The sequence below is a fragment of the Armigeres subalbatus genome, chromosome 2 (assembly GCF_024139115.2).
Source record: "Armigeres subalbatus isolate Guangzhou_Male chromosome 2, GZ_Asu_2, whole genome shotgun sequence".
In the NCBI taxonomy this organism is placed as follows: domain Eukaryota; kingdom Metazoa; phylum Arthropoda; class Insecta; order Diptera; family Culicidae; genus Armigeres; species Armigeres subalbatus.
The window spans coordinates 35021169-35040289 of NC_085140.1; the positions used below are offsets into that span (position 1 = coordinate 35021169).

General features: G+C 39.4%; 2 protein-coding genes across 2 annotated transcripts; both read left to right on the forward strand.

Moving 5' to 3' along the window:
* The first annotated feature begins 5186 nt into the window (after positions 1-5186).
* LOC134208907 (uncharacterized) lies at positions 5187-6336 on the forward strand. Its single transcript, XM_062684870.1, has 3 exons — positions 5187-5192; positions 5260-5644; positions 5726-6336. The coding sequence occupies exons 1-3, from the start codon at positions 5187-5189 to the stop codon at positions 6184-6186; spliced, it is 852 nt and encodes a 283-aa protein (XP_062540854.1). The 3' UTR covers positions 6187-6336.
* A 10710-nt stretch (positions 6337-17046) lies between these two features.
* On the forward strand, positions 17047-17842 carry LOC134208908 (uncharacterized). The gene is made up of 2 exons (XM_062684871.1): positions 17047-17096; positions 17156-17842. The coding sequence occupies exon 2, from the start codon at positions 17165-17167 to the stop codon at positions 17840-17842; it is 678 nt and encodes a 225-aa protein (XP_062540855.1). The 5' UTR covers positions 17047-17096; positions 17156-17164.
* Positions 17843-19121: the final 1279 nt, after the last annotated feature.

The following is a 19121-nucleotide window of genomic DNA, read 5'->3' on the forward strand; positions in this document are numbered from 1 at the left end:
GAAATTGGCCAGATCGGACTATGGGATCAAAAGTTATGGTCAAAATACAAATTCATACGAAAAAATCGCGTAAAAAATGTCACTCATTTTTCGGGCACTTATCCTCAACTGATTTGCTTGCAACAAGTTGCATTCGACGCAGAATCCTGTCCCATTGTTTCCTATTTGAAATTGGCCAGATCGGACTATGGGATCAGAAGTTATGGCCAAAATACAAATTCATACGAAAAAATCGCGTAGAAAATGTCACTCATTTTTCGGGCACTTACCCTCAACCGATTTGCTCGCAACATGTTGCATTCGACGCAGAATCCTGTCTCATTGTTTCCTATTTGAATTTGGCCAGATCGGACTATGGGATCGAAAGTTATGGCCAAAATACAAATTCATACGAAAAAATCGCGTAAAAAATGTCACTCATTTTTCGGGCACTTACCCTCAACCGATTTGCTCGCAACAAGTTGCATTCGACGCAGAATCCTGTCCCATTGTTTCCTATTTGAAATTGGTTAGATCGGACTATGGGATCAGAAGTTATGGCCAAAATACAAATTCATACGAAAAAATCGCGTAAAAAATGTCACTCATTTTTCGGGCACTTACCCTCAACCGATTTGCTCGCAACAAGTTGCTTTCGACGCAGAATCCTGTCCCATTGTTTCCTATTTGAAATTGGCCAGATCGGACTATGGGATCGAAAGTTATGACCAAAATACAAATTCATACGAAAAAATCGCGTAAAAAATGTCACTCATTTTTCGGGCACTTATCCACAACCGATTTGCTCGCAACATGTTGCATTCGACGCAGAATCCTGTCTCATTGTTTCCTATTTGAATTTGGCCAGATCGGACTATGGGATCGAAAGTTATGGCCAAAATACAAATTCATACGAAAAAATCGCGTAAAAAATGTCACTCATTTTTCGGGCACATATCCTTAACCGATTTGCTCACAACAAGTTGCATTCGACGCAGAATGTCTCATATTTTCTTATTGAAAATTGGCCAGATCGGACTATGGGCTGTTATGGTGTTATGGTCAAATTACTATTTATTGTGAAAAAGAGTTCGAAAAAGTCTAGCTCACTTTTTTAGCACTTAGACTTCATCTATTGACGCTTGCAACAGATTGCATTCGACGCAGAATCTTGTCCCATTGTTTTCTATTGAAAATTGGCTAGATCGGACCATGGGATCGGAAATTATGGCTGAAACACCATTTTTGCCTTTTTCTACGAAAAGGCTGTATGTTCGCTCCAAAACCAAACTTTTACAGAAGGCCTGGAGACACATAGTGTTATATACGTATAAGCTCGATGAACTGCGATGATGTCTCTGTGTGTGTGTGCGCACCAAAAGTGCGAAAAGTTTAGCTCACTTTTTTGGAACTTATCCTCAACCGATTTAATACCAACTATAGATAGTAGAATATATAGATGAGCGAAAGCATGGCTGAGTCGATTTTTCTGCCCGTGCACACGCACATATGACGTCACAGCCCTTAACGTTTCCATTGAAATCGTGACGTCATGCTCGTTTGGAGACACGTTTGACAGTTCGTTTGGAGACAGAGGATTTATCTTCACTCATCTATATATTCCACTATCTATAATTCCAACAAGTTTCATTCGACGCGGAATCCTGTCGTATTGTTTTCTATTGAAAATTTGGACCATGGGCACAGAAATTATGGCCAAAATATACTATGTGTTATAAAAAGCGAGTAAAAAGTCTAGCTGACTTTTAATGGACTTACCCTCAACCGATTTACTCACAACAAATTGCATTAGATGCGGAATCCTGTTCTATTTAGAAAGTTGGCCAGATTGGACTATTACCTTTGAAATTATGGCTGTAAATACTTTTTGCCTTTCTTGTGCAACAAAGTTGTACCGAAAGGCTATAATTTCTTTCCGAAAACGAACTATCGGATGCTTCCACACTGATACACTTCCCTTCCTCTTCATACGGGAGTTTGGTAGAAAGACGGTCATGAGATTTATATCATAACAAATATTGCCCTCCGCTCGCTTGATGGGAATGACATTTTCGTTTTCTTTTTGTTAGTCGGAGCTTCAGTTCAATTTACATCCAAAAGTGATATCCTTAAAATATATGACTGGGTAAAATAAAACAGGGGTATGTACGTCAAAAAGATTGGAAAAGGAAACAAAAATGTCGAAATTCTTATTAGCATATTGTAGATCAAGCTGAAAACCGAACCGAGGTTTCGCGACAATCGCATTTTCTCGCATTTCCGGATGTTGCAACTGCATCGCGAGTAGTGCGCAACGGACAAAGAAATTTGTCTTTTTTACTCCTAGCTACTAGCTCATCTATTTTCAAGCACACACATTTTACGAAGGTCGAGAAAGGCACCATCACCGCTAGATGGATTAATCTGGGTTTTTAATTACCGACCGCACTAAGCAGAACAACATTTTCGATGGCCGGCCGATCGTTCTGCCTACTAAATAAATCACGACTATACGTGACCTCTGAATGCTGAACATTTGTCTTTCAAGCAACAAACAAACATGATCTACTTTTTTTCACTCAATTCCGACAGAAGATTTGATACTCCTAAATAAACGTCTCTGAGGCATGTTTTCAAGTACAACATTACAATTAATTAAATCTATTCACATATCGACCGCACAAGCAGATCAAAAGCTTCTGATTCTCGCGAACAATCTGCATATCTAATGAAAGCGCAATCTGATATATTTTCTTATCAACCTAATAGGTATGAGCATTTCTACCATTCTCCAATGAATCAGCTACGTTTTAGGCTTAAATGTATTTTCTACTAACAAAACGGAAAGCAAGGAAGATAGTTGACAAAAGATATATATTTGAAATAGGCATTGAGAAGGAAGATTTGAAGATAGTCAAAATAGAAGGCAAGCAAAGGCCAGAATAAATATATATATATATATTTGTGAATATGTTGAATAAATATATATATATATATATTGTGAAATGTTTTATTTGTATATCTAAGATTACAGATTAACTTTGTGATGCTCTGATAAACTTTTTGTTGTAAGAGTTCAGTTCAGATGCTTCGCTGATGTTAATATATCTTAAGAATTTCCAGTACCTCCAGAGCTACGGAATGTCGCAAATACTCTTAGGAATCTATAGGGATATTCAGTGATGAACTTCATAATTATTTTTAAAAAATCACCAACAAAGAAATTAAAAAAAATTCAAAAATAAAGGGATATTTTGGAAAATTTCTAAACCATTACAAATTTGTCTCGAAATTTTTATAACATATTCGCGAGTCCACATTTGTTTGTATCCTCCTGATGCATCGAAGGTGTGCGAGTTCTAGATATCCTAATACCTGATACACATTACAACATGATAACATCATCAAAATGTTCGAATTCATGAAAATTTATAATTTCCATGCTGGGTTTAGTTTTAAATTTCAACTGATTTTAAATCAGTTGAAATTGTCCATCTTCGAAATTGATCTTATTAACCATATGTTTTAGTTAATTAGATTTTTTTTTTCATTTTTTTTTGCTTTAAAAAAACCACGTGGTCAAAGGGGGGGGGGGGGGGGGGTTCAGCCAAATGACCACGAAAAACCACATGGGGGGAGGGGGGTTAAAAATCTTTAAAAATATGACACGTGGTTTCTGGATGGCCCCTAACAACAATAACCAAACACTAATATTCCTACCTTTACCCACCTGATTGTAACGACTTGGCCAGCGCCGTTATTGATCAACATTTGCGAGCTGCTGAAGAGTGCACTTCGAGAATATGTAGATGCTAAATCCCTACCACTATTCACTTGGATCGTAGTGCAATTTGCACCAGTTCTGATCAATCATGGAGTAGCAACCATTGATATGTACAGTTAGTCTAAGCTAAGCTAAGCTATTCGAGTGGAGTCGTGATAATATCTATCTAGTATATTAGGAGTCTGTAATTATATCGAACTATTTTTTTTTTATTCCACGAAACTTCATCATTCTATTGAGCCATAATTATAAAATTATCATCACTATTCTCCACAAGTTTCGCACACGACGCCAACAAACTAACAGCCGAATGCGACGTCTCCCGTGAAATATCCAAAAATTGATTGCTCTTCAGCTGCAACTTCGTAAGCAGTGCCTTCATCTGGCTGGAGTCCATCTTAGGGGGATCTGCCGTCCGCTGTCGTGAATTGCTGTCCAGCTTGACATCGTAGTTTCCCAGCTTCGCATCCAGTGGCTCCTGCTGGAAGATTTCGAAATCTTCGTCCTCGTCTGCCAGGAGCAAATCACGTCCTCTCCGTGGTAGACCCCCATCGGCCACCAAAGGGATTACGGTCTTGATCTGGTCGAAAGATGTCACCAACTGTGCGACGAAGAAGAACGCCACCGAGGCGGAAAGGATAACGCGACCGACCATTGCTGATGGCGAGGTGAAAAGAATTATGTTCCCGTGCAGTGCGATTTAGATACTGGGCGGGCTTGATCACGCGTGCCTCATTCGAGGCCCACCGATGCGATATATAATGTCATGCATTAGTGAAAGGTTCGGAATGGCTTGAAAATGGGCTTCACTGTGTTGCTTCATACACTTATTTGGTCCGATAAAACGTGTTTTGCTTAAAAGAACGAACCAAATTTGGGGGACAATAGCATTACACAGGGAATGGTATCCGAGCACATGGGAATAACATCATGATATCGTTTACAAGATTTTAATTTAGTTGAAAAGACATATCATGAACAACTGAATAGAAAATTACTTCAAAGCTAATTTTATGGAGTATCTTCACCTGTCATAAGGCGTGCTAGTACTATTACATTTCAAATCTACTTTGAAACTTTAAAGATACGTATTTCGAGGGAAATTAAATCAAATAATACTAACTTGTCCCAGAAAAAGTGATTTTTTTGTTTGTATATTGTAGTTCTCATGTTTGCTGCTGGATGCGGATATGAGTTTCATGAATTTCCTCATCATTAAAAAAATACCTTCTTCAGCTCGGGTAATGTTTAAAACGAGTTCTGGTATAAAGTATGTCCCAATCCTATGATGCATTTTCTGAATCGGATACTATTTTAAACAAGGAGCCTTTCACTTTGCGGAAGCTCAAAGAAGCCCAAACCGTTGATAATGCTGCCAGTTCACACAAAAGTCTGGAACAGAATGTACACGTTAGGCAGAACAATGAGAGTAAGTTTCCGGTGTGGTCCCTTAAACAAAGCTTCCAGTGTAATGAAATCATTGATTTTTTTGTCAGGTCTATAGGCAGTTTATTTTGATTATCACATGTTTGGGAGGTGTGAGCTTTGCTGCGTATGACGTTCATTCGAGTAATCACGGACAACATGATATTGGAGAAACTGTTGACAGCTTGCAGAAAGCTCAGGAAGCAATGTTAAAATTACAATTTTATACAGTGGATGAAGGAAAACAAATATCAAATACAAGCGGAGACAATTCAAGTGCTACGTTTAACCTTAGTAAGGAGAAGTTTGAAAGCATAGTTTCTAACATCAATTCTGAAGTCTCTATGCTAAGAACCCAGGCGCTGATATTGTCTAAAGCCTACAGGGATCTGCTGATGAAACACAAAGTCGCTCTCCAGAGAATGGGTACACTACAAGTGATCCCACCATTCCAAGGTAATATGATTATGATTTTAATTTGTTTGCATCAATTATTTACAGTACTTGAATTTATTTTAGAATCAATCCCTTCATCAGATAACATCAAACCAACACCGGCCATTGCTAGTTCCGTTCAGCATCCGCAAGCAACTCCAATGTGTAACTGCAACTGTGAAGGGAAACCTCAGCAGAAATCTCACGATTCCTACTCGATTGGCAACAAGTTCTATTACTACAACATTATCAATAATATGGAGGGTTCAATTAGAAATCCGCACCGATCGCATCAACCCTCGAGCCCAGCATCATCTTCAGTGGCACTCAATCATCAATTACCGACTACCGATTGGGATGAACCAGATGTTGTTTTGCCAGCAAAAGCTCCAGCGACAAAGCATTACGAGACAGTACCCCCTAAGGAAAGAATCAATTGGAAGAAGAAATTTTTCGAACGTTATGGATTGGAAGAATTGGAAAAGTTCTTCTCTGATAGTGAAGCGCAATTGTTGATGGAACAATTGACTAAGAAGAGTGGAATGCGGTCTTCCAAGATTTAATGATTCAATGGAAACAACTTTGAGATAAAACAACACAAATAACTTATCTTTTCCAATGTCGAACAATAGTTGAACTGAAGGTTTACAAAATATTGCCTGGTAGAAGTAAGGCTCAAAGTTTCAACCTAATCAACGTTAAGTAACACTGCCATTTTTTAATGTAATAAAATGTGTTCATGCCTTAGTCATAGCAATAAACCGATAATGATATTACGCTAATTAACATATGAACGTATTCATATCTTTTGGTTAATTTCTTCGACATCACCTCCAATCCTTTTAATGCTTCGCACACTAAAATATCAGTACGTGAATGCCAGAGTACGAGATTTCTCCAATATGACTGGCTGGCCATCGAATTAAGTTGATAACCTAAGTTATGAAATAAAACACCGGTTAAGGTGGACCTCACTTATATGAAAAAATCTTTTTTTTCGAGACATATACCCTCTGAAAATAAAGTATTTTGCTTAGAAGCTACTGTGAAAATTTCAGCCAGATCCGTCAAGTCTAACTGGATGCTCAACGAGCCTAAAGTTTATATGGGAAAAATCGAATGAATGTATGGGAAAATGATCCCCTTTCACTGTTTTACCTCTAGGTGGCGCTGTAGTCATTAAATGCCACTCATAAGTAACACGTACAATCTTTACCTTATTACGAAGAGGCTCCTGAAAACCGCGAGTGATTTAGTCAAAAAAACAAAAAAGTTATAATTTGATGAAAAAAGTTGGAAAAATAAATTCTCTCCCCCGGGGTGAAACGAGCCATCCAACTAGTTCACATACAAAATCGATCGGAGATGTTTAGTGAGCCCCAAATTCGTTAATTTTAGTTAATTTCAAAACGAGTATCGGACAAATGAAGTAAATCGAAGCACTTCGATCCAATCGATTCTGCAAGTATAATAGCTGGATGGCGCGTTTCATCCCAACGAAAAAAATCAACTTTTTCTATCGGTAGAGGTGAACCAGCCAAGGGCTGAAAACCTCTTTAATAAAGACGATAAAAATAATACTAACTTTTTCTATCAAGGTATAACCTATTTTTTTACGGAATCACTCGCAGTTTTCTGGAGCCTCTTCATAATAAGGTAAAGATTGTACGTGTTACTAATAAGTAACACTGAATGACTACGGCACCACCTAGAGGTAAAACAGTGAAAGGGGATCATTTTCTAATATATTCAGTCGATTTTTCCCATATAAACTTTAGGCTCGTTGAGCATCCAGTTATACTTGACGAATCTGGAAAAATTTCAACAGTAGCTTCTGGGATCAAAAAACTTTATTTTCAGAGGGTATATGTCTCGAAGAAATGAGTTTGAATTTTTTCATATTAGTGTGGTCCACCTTAACCGGCCCGGCACAATAAACCTAATTTCTTTCACCTTGTTTTCTATGGAAAATGCTTTACGTTGTGTCCACCATGCTACCATTCTCTAGACAATAATGCGAGATATGCTAACATGTGTGACGTCCAATGTATCGGCCCAAAAACTTCCCATGTGGATTTTTGAACTTAGCCGTCTACGAAGCCTACAGATAAATACCAGCCGTGACTCAATAAATACCTTTTCATCTATTTTTAACACCATGGTGGAGTTTGCATTCCTTCTTTCAGAAACAACATTTCCTGCTGGGTATTCCATTGACGTCAATTTGGAAACGAACAAACGAAATTATCTTCCATTGCCTTGCACGGGCCGATTTTTGAAAAAAAAATTTCGAATGGCGTCAATGTAAAGTTTCCTGTGGGAACAGTCCTACGGAAAGTGCAAGATGACCATGTTGAAGCAAATCGTTCAAACCAAACTGCATTCCTCCATGGTCCACCGATTTTCAACAAATTGTTTTAGTCAATTATAGCTCCCACCATCCGATTGCCAGAAATGCGGTAAAACCGTTAAAGCAGCCGATAATATTTCGAAAGTGGCTGAGTGACATCGAAATGACCGATTTATGGCGAGCACCCGAGAAGATGAGCCGCATTTGGTTAATAACCACACACAGGTTCCATGTGATTTCGTCTCAGTGCCGGTCGCTAATGAGATAATGTCGTTCGCAGACATACGAATATGTTCGCATAGCCGTCTTGCACTTCATTTAACGGCCGATAAAACGTTGCTATCAATTAGCTACGGCTGACAGGAAAACAGCAATCAGATTTCACCCCGCAGGTGAAGAACCGCAAGGGTCACGTACCTTTCACTTCGCTGGTTTCGCAGAGCGACTTTCTAAAAACAGAACAACGCATCCTTTTTCCTGGCGATCACGCTGGCCTACTTTTGCTGCGATCCAATCCTTAAGAAATCAAAGGTTGCGGGGGAAAATAAAACCAAACACAAGAGAAGCTCACTTTCACCCATTTGCCTTTGACTTCTATAATTATTGAAAATAACTGCCAAGAGAAATTATCGGCTTTTGCAAGGGTGTGATTATCGTACATTTTCAACTGTGAGCAAGTATTGACCCGGAGCAGGAAAAATAATCATTAATGACTGGCAAAAACTTTGCCTACAATCAAGCGCTAAATAATGTTCCTTGTTTTATTGCAAATAACTTGTTGGCATTCTATTAGAAAGATAGGTTGATTGAAACTCCAAGTATGATAACATTTGGGGATACTGTGATTCTCCTGACAACATGTTACCCAAATTATTCTGGGGATCTCATAATTTCTTTAGAAAAAAAACGGAATATGGAATCTTTAGTGAATATTAAAGATGCGTAAATCTAATTTTGTTGAAGAAAAACAACAGGCATATTTCGTTCTTATGCCGATCGAGACTTATTTGGAGCGTGGAAAGCTAATAAACGAAACGGTAAAGCATGTTATTTAGATATGTTCAATCAAATTTGAATCACATGGTTCTATTTTTTTAAATTTGAAAGGGATCTAATTCAATTTTTAATGCTTTTTACCATTTGAAATAAACCATAATGGTGATTGTAAACCGGAGTTCGGAGCGCTCATTTCTATATTGTTTAGGCAGCCCTTACTTTATATTGTTAAATGTGCAAAAACGATTCATAACAAAAGAAAAACGATCCGTAAATAACATCTGATTAAATTAATGATTTTGTGTGTGTTACTTCTACGTGAAGTTAAACGATTTTCAATGATATGGAAATGCTAATATCATCTTCCAAACTTAGACGTACATGTTCATGATAGAATTAGAGACGAAAGTATAGAATTGATAGTTCCGTTAGGATACGGCAAGCATGTAAGAATGTTTTTATAGAAGTCGATTTGAAAGCGAGCGGAGGGCAATATTTGTGATGGCACATATCACACGACCTTCCTTCTGCCAAGCTCTCGTATGAAGGGGAAGGGAAGAATATCAGTGTGGAAGCTGATATATCTCCACGGGTTCGCTTTCAAATCGACTTCTATAAAACATTCTTCAAGTTTGGAAGATATCATTGAACATCTGATTGTTCCATAAAACGCTACCATAAATCCATAAAATAGCTCAGGAGTATACATGAAGAAAAATATTATGATCCATAACTAGGCTTAAATTTAGCAATTAATAGGAAAATATGTTTTATTAGACATGGTCAAGAAAAAGCAGAAATTTGAAATCAAATACATATAAAGTGATTTTTTGTGTGTGTCTTTATAAGAGAGCCGTCGGTTGGCTCATCCCTCAACAAACAAAAAAGGAGAAACCCATAAAAAAATGTGAGTTGTTTTGTTATTAGTGTTGCTTCTAAAATAATGCTATCTATACCGTTTTGTATTTTCCATTGATTGTTTTTTTAGGGGTTTTTACAGTTAATGGCAACAGGTGCTTCTCCGGGAGATTTTTCATACAGTTTCATTTCAATGATTTTTTTCTGCTTATTCCGGCGACATTAAAAATTAGTAACTTGGTAGACAAGTATTTCTCACAAATCAGGTCACGCTTCAACGTCAATAAAATTAAGCGCAGGGACAGACATTCTATTTTTCAGATTAAGTTCATTGTCGATTATTCATTTTAAACCTTCCGAAGTAGGGTAAGACGGTACAATATGCCCCCCCTCTAAGGCAATACCTTGTTAACTTTTTACTTTTCTACACTGGAGCGTTTTGACCAGTGAAACATATTTTCGAAAAACGTTACAATTTTGTAAATGGAAGCAATTTTAATTCATATTAACCACTGAGAAAAGTTATTTTGTTGCCCAACTGAGTGATCCAATGCAAGTTTTGCGGACAGCGTCGCTCCAGAATTTTGAGCAAACAAACATTGAAAGTTACATCAAAACTGTAACTTTTTGTATTTTGCTATTATTTTCATTATGTAATACAAAAATACTTCCACATTCACATAGTATGATGGTTTTACAAATATTTAAAGGTACCAACTGATTTTGACCCTTAGTTAGTTATAGTTTTCTAGAAATCAAAGAGGAGCGTTTTGGCCAGGTGGCATTATACCCTAAATTTCAAATCTGCTTTTCCACATATTTCTAAATCATTTGATTCTTCTCGAAACATTAAGAGCCATTCAAAGTCTCTGAATGATTCTGGGTATTTCGAGAAGACGCCATGAAAAAATAAATTATAAATCAACTGAAAAAAATCGAGCCTAAGGCAATTCCAACCCAAGGAATATTTGGCTAGACTTAAGGTCCTCACGTACTTTAAGGCTAGTTTACACATCAGGAGCTTGTCTGCAAATTTTGCTCTCATGTGTGTGGGCACCTCGGACTACAATGCATAATGGCGGATGTATTACAATTCCAGTAAAAACTATTGATAAAGTTTGGATAATTATGCAATTTTGTATGAATTGCACATAATATGCATGGCGATCAGTGAATCAAAGCTTATTGAACGCTACCCGCCACAACCAGAAAAAGTGTATGAAGGGCTGTAGAACAAAGGATAGAAAGGACAAAACGTCTAGTGAGCAGAGTCTCTAAACTTAATTCTCGGATGAGACAGTTTGCCATAAGTTACACAAGCTCACGTAGCATCGATTCGGTGCGACGAGAAAAGCTAGCGCGCAAAAAAACGACTCATGAGACTCATCTCATGCGCTATTTAGAAATGCATAGCTGGCGTTACTTAAGCGACGATATTATTGAATGAAAATTTCCCAGCCAAGTTGTTTTACGGACCCTCGCTGTTGTTGCAAAGGTTTATCATGGCAAAGAGCGCATGAGCTGATCTCATTGAGATGTCTCAATGCGACTCATTAATGTTAATGTTCGTGGAACTAAATTTTATGTGCGCGTTGCAATCTTTGCTCAATCTCATCTTTTTTTGTACGCGAGCAAGTTTTTTGAGTGAGTAAATTTAAAAAATCTGCAATTTGACTATCTGACCGCAACCAAATTTCGAACAACATGTTAAGAATATGAATGAATTGGGGCCCTCCTTAGCCGTGCGGTAAGACGCGCGGCTACAAAGCAAGACCATGCTGAGGGTGGCTGGGTTCGATTCCCGGTGCCGGTCTAGGGAATTTTCGGATTGGAAATTACCTCGACTTCCCTGGGCATAAAAGTATCATCGTGTTAGCCTCATGATATACGAATGCAAAAATGGTAACCTGGCTTAGAAACCTCGCAGTTAATAACTGTGGAAGTGCTTAATGAGCACTAAGCTGCGAGGCGGCTCTGTCCCAGTGTGGGGATGTAATGCCAATAAGAAGAAGAAGAAGATGTTAAGAATATGCGAACTAAACTCAAGAATCTTAAGGTTCGAAAGCCTACATTTGAAAGTATGAAGGCTTTTTTCCGAAAAGCTCAGTAGCTTCCTTGTACGAAGCATGGAAGCCTCCTTCTACGCATATTGAAAGCCTTCTTACAAGCCTATCAAAAGACTCCGAAGCCTCCTTTCAAAAAGCTGGAAAGCCTCCTTTCAAGAGGCTCGGAAGCCTCCTTTCAAGAGGCTCAGAAGCCTCCTTTCAAGAGGCTCGGAGGCCTCCTTTCAAGAGGCCTCAAGGCCTCCTTTCAAGAGGCTCAGAAGCCTCCTTTCAAGAGGCTCAGAAGCCTCCTTTCAAGAGGCTCGAAGCCTCCTTTCAAGAGGCTCGAAGCCTCCTTTCAAGAAGGCTCAGAAGCCTCCTTTCAAGAGGCTCAAGCCTCCTTTCAAGAGGCTCGGAAGCCTCCTTTCAAGAGGCTCGGAAGCCTCCTTTCAAGAGGCTCGGAAGCCTCCTTTCAAGAGGCTCGGAAGCCTCCTTTCAAGAGGCCCCGAAGCCTCCTTTCAAAAGCTGGGAAGCCTCCTTTCGAGATGCTAGGAAGCCTCCTTCCAAGAGGCTCGGAATCCTCCTTCCAAGAGGCTCGGAATCCTCCTTTCAAGAGGCCCAGAATCCTCCTTTCAAGAGGCTCGGAATCCTCCTTTCAAGAGGCCCAGAATCCTCCTTTCAAGAGGCTCGGAAGCCTTCTTTCAAGAGTCTCGGAGGCCTTCTTTCAAGAGGCTCGGAAGTCTCCTTTCAAGAGGCCCGGAAGCCTCCTTTCAAGAGGCTCGGAAGCCTCCTTTCAAGAGGCCCCGAAGCCTCCTTTCAAAAGCTGGGAAGCCTCCTTTCGAGACGCTGGGACGCCTCCTTCCAAGAGGCTCGGACTCCCCCTTCCAAGAGGCTCGGAATCCTCCTTTCAAGAGGCCCAGAATCCTCCTTTCAAGAGGCTCGGAAGCCTCCTTTCAAGAGTCTCGGAGGCCTTCTTTCAAGAGCGCAAGCCTCCTTTCAAGAGGCTCGGAAGCCTCCTTTCAAGAGGCTCGGAAGCCTCCTTTCAAGAGGCTCGCAAGCCTCCTTTCAAGAGGCTCGGAAGCCTCCTTTCAAGAGGCTCGGAAGCCTCCTTTCAAGAGGCTCGGAAGCCTCCTTTCAAGAGTCTCGGAGGCCTTCTTTCAAGAGGCACGGAAGTCTCCTTTCAAGAGGCTCGGAAGTCTCCTTTCAAGAGGCTCGGAAGCCTCCTTTCAAGAGGCCCGGAAGCCTCCTTTCAAGAGGCTGTTCGTAATTATTGGTTTTCCAGGCGGCTTATTGGGCCTGCGCAAACCTCCTGTCTCGTCGGAGGGTCGTCGTATCAGGGCTGTTTAGCGTCCCACCTAACACCAGGGCTTGTGCGCTTTGAGCGGCACACGGTCGCTTTGGTGGGGCCTACTTGCGAATACATGCAGCTTTTTATAGGAATTTAACAGGGCCCACTGTCAAACCCCATCACATCCTAGGCAAGCCCCACAACTCGCAGATGGTCTGGGGAAGGATCGTCAAGCCCTTCGGCATAGTCCCTGCTGCCCTGGAATTTCTTATCTTTATTTTCGTGATTTCTTACAATTACAATAAGTTCATTACATATTATGTAGAAGTCATTTGCAAAGTCATTGCAAAGCATAATCATTTGTATTTGTATTTCAACTCATGAACAGTTTCTTATTTCTACTGTATTACAATACAATACACAGTCAAGGATATTAGTCATTAATAGACTTTTACTTTGTTGTTTTTCTCCCACAATCAATAACATAAATTGTCAAAAATTGCACATATTGCATTCTGCTATATCCCCGACGTTCTTTCAACATGCCGTTGTTAACATATTTGACATTCTAAGATGGCCAAATATTATTCACTGTTTGCTTTTCCTTGGTGAGGTACACAGCAAATAATTTTGAAAATTCAACGACGTGTAAAATTGCACCTGGTCACAACCAACGAATAAACATTCGATATTCAATAAAATTTGATTGAATTTTACAAGCAAGCACAGTTTAAATTCATTTTGATTTGAAAGAACAGTAATATTATTTGAATTTTGCGTTTATTTGCATGCTCCAAATATGTGCATGAAAATACATTTAAAATTACAACATATTTTTATCTGTGTATCTGCTCTTGCAATTCATAATATGTACTCACAACCTTGCAATTTTTTCTTACCTTCAATAAGATGTAATAAATTTTAAGTAACAAAAACACCTTTTTTGAAGCCGTGGATTTTAACTGAAGCCCTGATTTCAAGGATAGTTTGGGTGGCCTAGGACGTCCAAGGAAGACTAAAATAGTTTATTGCATATCACGGTAACTCTACGGATACGTTTGTATAAAAATCTTGTTTTGAGACAATACAATCCGCCGCCAATATAGGGGAACTGTTCCGATCTCCATCTCACTGTACATATATCCATCTCATCGCTAAACAAAGAAATACGGGACCAAATTCGTCGCTTATTTTTGTCAACATGCGTGCTCACTGCTGAAAAAAATCACAAAAATAATAAACTTTTCTTGTTCATAACTTAACCGTGTTCATTACATTCTAGGTTGCCGTAAGGCCTTAATCGCCCATGCCTGATATTTTTCCCTGTAGGAGAATTTAATTTCAATAGGTTTTACTGAAGACAGTATTCACTTTTATCCATCGTACGATTTTATACATCCATTTTTCTGTTGGAGTCATATATGACCCCATGGGTTAAATGATTTTGGCTTTCTGTCTACAAGATTGAAAATAGATGTCAAGACAACAAAATCAATTTTTGCCTAAATTCAGTTTTCTAATTCTGCAAACAGACACCACATTGAGTTGAGCCAGACAAGCGTGCGACCCTTTAATTTGAGGGACGGTTTCATTTGAAAACTAAATATAAACAACAAAACAGCACATTAACAGCTTTGTAATTCAATGGCTAGTTGGCAAATAATCCAATTTGGAACAACTAAAATTGCTTTGCTATTAAGTTACTTTTAAATTATTTTATTCTGGTAAACATATGTATCTTGTATTTAGTGTGAATACCAATCACTGGGGAAGTAAATATTCATTATTTTTATTTTTCAATTTGGCGAAAGGCAAAAATTAGGTGGCATATCTATGCACATATGTCGATGTCTTCCATCAATACTATTTTTAATTTAGTAAATTTGCAATGTTCAATAATAAAACATATTATAAGGGAGGTACCTTTTTTCTATCTACTATTTTTCCCTTTTCTTCTCCATCTGTTTCTTTCAGCAGCAGGAACGAGTATATAAAGACCATTTTTGTGCATCTAAAAGTGTAAGTGCCGTCAAAATTTTCAGATGAAGCATGGATAGCTTCTCCAAACTGATCCATATTTTTATTCTTTATCTAGTTCTTCTGAAATTAACCGCCACAGTATGTTCCATAACCGAAGAAAAAGTTTTCACCAGAATCCGCGAGTGTAAACCCAATTGTTACTCATCAAGCGAAAAGTACACCATCAATCATCAATCGTCAGGCGTCAAAGCTCTCGTCACTCGTAAGAGGTCGCAAATAGTTCAACAGTACATCAGAGATAACCTTGTGGACAAAGCAACTGGGAAGTACAACATCAAACTTCTGAACATGATTATTCAAGGATAACAACAGCTGTCATCGTTGTAAAATAAAATTTAACGAAATTTTCCAATTATCAGTCGGTCAAGCATTTTATTCACATTCCAAACACCATTTATCAAAATTTCAAATTCTGAAGATTCTTCAGCGCGACAATCAGGTTTTCATGCTCCGAGGCCAATTCCGAATCCACCTGTTCCGTACTTTTCGTCACAGTACTTTTCACTGGTTTCACAAACTGCTCGGTTTTCTGCAGGACGTCTTCGAACAATGGCGCTCGTTTCGCATTGGTCTCACCCAGCGCATCTGCACGAAGTGCCTCGATTACGGCTCGCTGTTCCTGTAGTAACTGTTTTGCATAGTTAAGTGTATAGCTTTCCTTATGACCAGCGTGTAGATCACTTTCGACTTTCTCGGCCAATTCCTTCAGCTTCCTCTCGAGTCCTGCACCCGACTGACTGAGCAGTTTGAGATAGGCCACCATGTCCATTGAAAGTTTTTTCCAGGAGTCACGTTCTTTGGGTGCTTCGTTCGGAGGCTTGGAAGCCTCGGCATCACCACGGGTCTGTTCGCGGGAATCGTCCAGCCCTGCGTAGGTTGACTGACCCCGGATGTTGCGGTAGAATTCATCCTCGATCGAAACGGCAAAGGTCAAACTAACGAGGGCACTCAGTAGCAACAAAGGCAAAGAGCTTCGGTAAACCATCATGATGAAGTACGTGTGGTTTAATCGGTTTTATGATCGGTTCTAGTATATGCAACTGGAGGGATAGGGATTTTATATAAGTTTCGGGTCGTTTGAGATATCAGTGGATGGCGAAAAAATAAGTGAAAGCAGGCGTGTCAGGTCAAAGCCACAGGTGTAGCCGGCAAGGGTTGTAGGAAATTTAGTGTTTATTGCTTCTGTTAGCACTGACTGGATAGACAAAGTTGTATGATAATCAATATCTATTGCCTTTTTGACGGTTAAACTTATCTGTAAAGTTACAATAAGGTCGTGGAATTAAATAAAATAGCACTAGCTCGTCTAGTGACAAGTACAATCCTTGGTGAAACTGACACACAAAATGCACTTTGCAGGTTTTACAGATGTTGTGGTCAAACTACGGACATCGTGAACTCAAAATATTATAAATATGATATTTAATCTGTCATTAAAAGCACACGATTCAGCCGCAAGAATTCGCGTATACAAACACAAAGTCCAATGTAATCTACATTAATGCAACTTCTCTTACCACTGCAACCGTTTTTAATTCGCCTCTGATCCAAAATTGATTTTTTTTTTAACTTGAGTAATAACAATAACTAAAATTACTTTTTGGATTAAGTTTTCAAGTTCCAGTTTGAATTGCATCTAACTGATGCACACGCTACTGATGTGGTGGCGAGAAAAAGTGTAAATTGAAAGAGAGCACATCTGCGTATCTGCGTGTTGCTTTACCGTGTTCTGGTTGGAGAAAAGTTGAAATCGAAAATGGAAAAGAAATACATTTTTCTCGTCGGTGAAAGGTCCTATTCTTTTTGCTCACGTCTTGCGCATCGCCCTACTGAAGGGTCATATAAAACCGTTCGCGAGATCTTTAACGTTTTCCAATTCTGTTCGTTACTCCCGAAGAGGTAAGTTGGAAGATGGGCATGTTGTTAATCACTTAGCTAATCCTTTCATCTCTCATTAGCCCATCAACATGATCGGTAATATTAATCTACTGGTTTTTGGGATGATGTTCCTTTTCGGAATGGCCCTTACTCATCAACCGTCCAACCAGCAGGACATGGAAGCAATGCATAAAAACAGAAGGATTGCCATAGTAAACGAACTTATCAAAGCTCAAGACCAAATCCAAACAGCGCTGAAAAGGATGTATAAAGCCGTAGGCCCTCCGGGTAACGAGCATAGCCCTGGCGGAGAGGACGATTGTAGCGAGGAGAGCAACGAAATCAGACCCAACTCTGGAGAGGAAGATGCCTTCGATCGAATGAAGCAGCAGCAAATCCAAGACGCCCGCAAACAGATTCACGAGTACACCCATCAGCTCGCTTCCCAGATGCTGGAGGTGGATAAATCGATCGAGAAAATAACGCGAAAGGTCGATAAAGAAATCAAGGACAGCAAAACGGAGGTGAACTATACTTTGTTCTATAACAAACCAGCTCGGCCGGGAGCGCATCACGGCAGCCACGAGGAACGTCCCGAACACGGTCACAAAGGAAGAAATGTGCGTCCACAAAGATCGATGGTTTCCAGAAGCCCTCGGCAGTTGGGCGAACATGGATCGGAAGGAGCAGCGGAAGAAGGCCAAACAGTAGACGTGGGTGATGGGGAAGACGTACCAGCAGTGATAGTTGAAAATGTGCAGTCATGAGCTTATAACCAGAAGAAAATTATAGCTTTGTTAATAAATGATCAACAATTTAGTGTACGAAATAAAGCAGGGCTACACAAATATTTTGTTCTATTTATCTATGATGATTTCTCCAATGAGGCATTTTTCGTTAGCAATTAATTTTTCTTTATTTCAAGCTCAAATTTAAAAATGATTCTGCTGAATTTCCCCATATCTGAAAATCTGAAAAAAATGACATAGTGTAGTGGTTGATGTTTAGAACACTTTATTCTACTTTTTATTTTGATTCTTTTTACAGCAATCACCTATGTTTTATATTTATGGACATTTTAAAAATAAATCTAACTTTATGTGTGTATTACTGTTTTATGAATAGATACTTCCCCAAACAATATTTCTGGGAAGGGTCATATGGCCCGAAACTCTGATTTGGCCCGAATGCTAGTAGGCCGTAATTTGATTAATAGCCGAATATGCAATTTTCTCGAACAGACCATTAGGCCGAAAGAGGTCGTTTGGCCTGAATAGGTCATTTAGCCAGAACAGACCATTAGGCCGAAAGGGTCTATTTGGCCGGAAGGGTCGTTTGGCCGAATGGGTCATTTGGACAAATGGGTCATTGGACAAATGGGTCATTTGGTCAAATGGATCATTTGGCCGTAAAGTGTCATTTATGGAAGGTTCGTTTGACCGAAAGGGAACGTTTCTGGCCGAAAGGGTCGTTTGGACGAATGGGTCATTTGGCCAAATAGGTAATTTAGCCGGAAAAGACAATTGACCGAATAGGTCATTTGTAGTCAGTATCAGGTCATTTAGTCTTGAATAGTTCAAATTGAGAAGAGTGAAAAATTAGGAATGAGAAGAGAGACGTCTCACTACCCACTTCGCACTACCCGCTTTTCACAATGAGAAGTGAGAAATAAGGAAAGAGAAGTGAGACGTCTCACATCTTACTCCTCATTTCTCACACTTCACCCCTGTATGTAGAAAAGAGGGAGCGCAAAGTGAGTAGTGAAGACGTCTTCACTACTCACTTTTTACCCAACGAGAATGAGAAATTAGACGGCTGTTCGGGCCCACATTGAGAGGAGTTGACGTAAAGTCAAGTGTCAACTTCTCTCCACGAACAGCCTAGAATGGCCGTTAATGATATGAAGGTGTCGGGCAGCTGGTTTACATCTGGCTAAGAATAACATTACGGATTGCCTGTTCCAGTGGTAAAAAGTCCACCATGGCAGGTGACCTCTAATTTTCGGTGTGATGCGGCTTTATGTTTACTGCACGTGCCTACGAATGA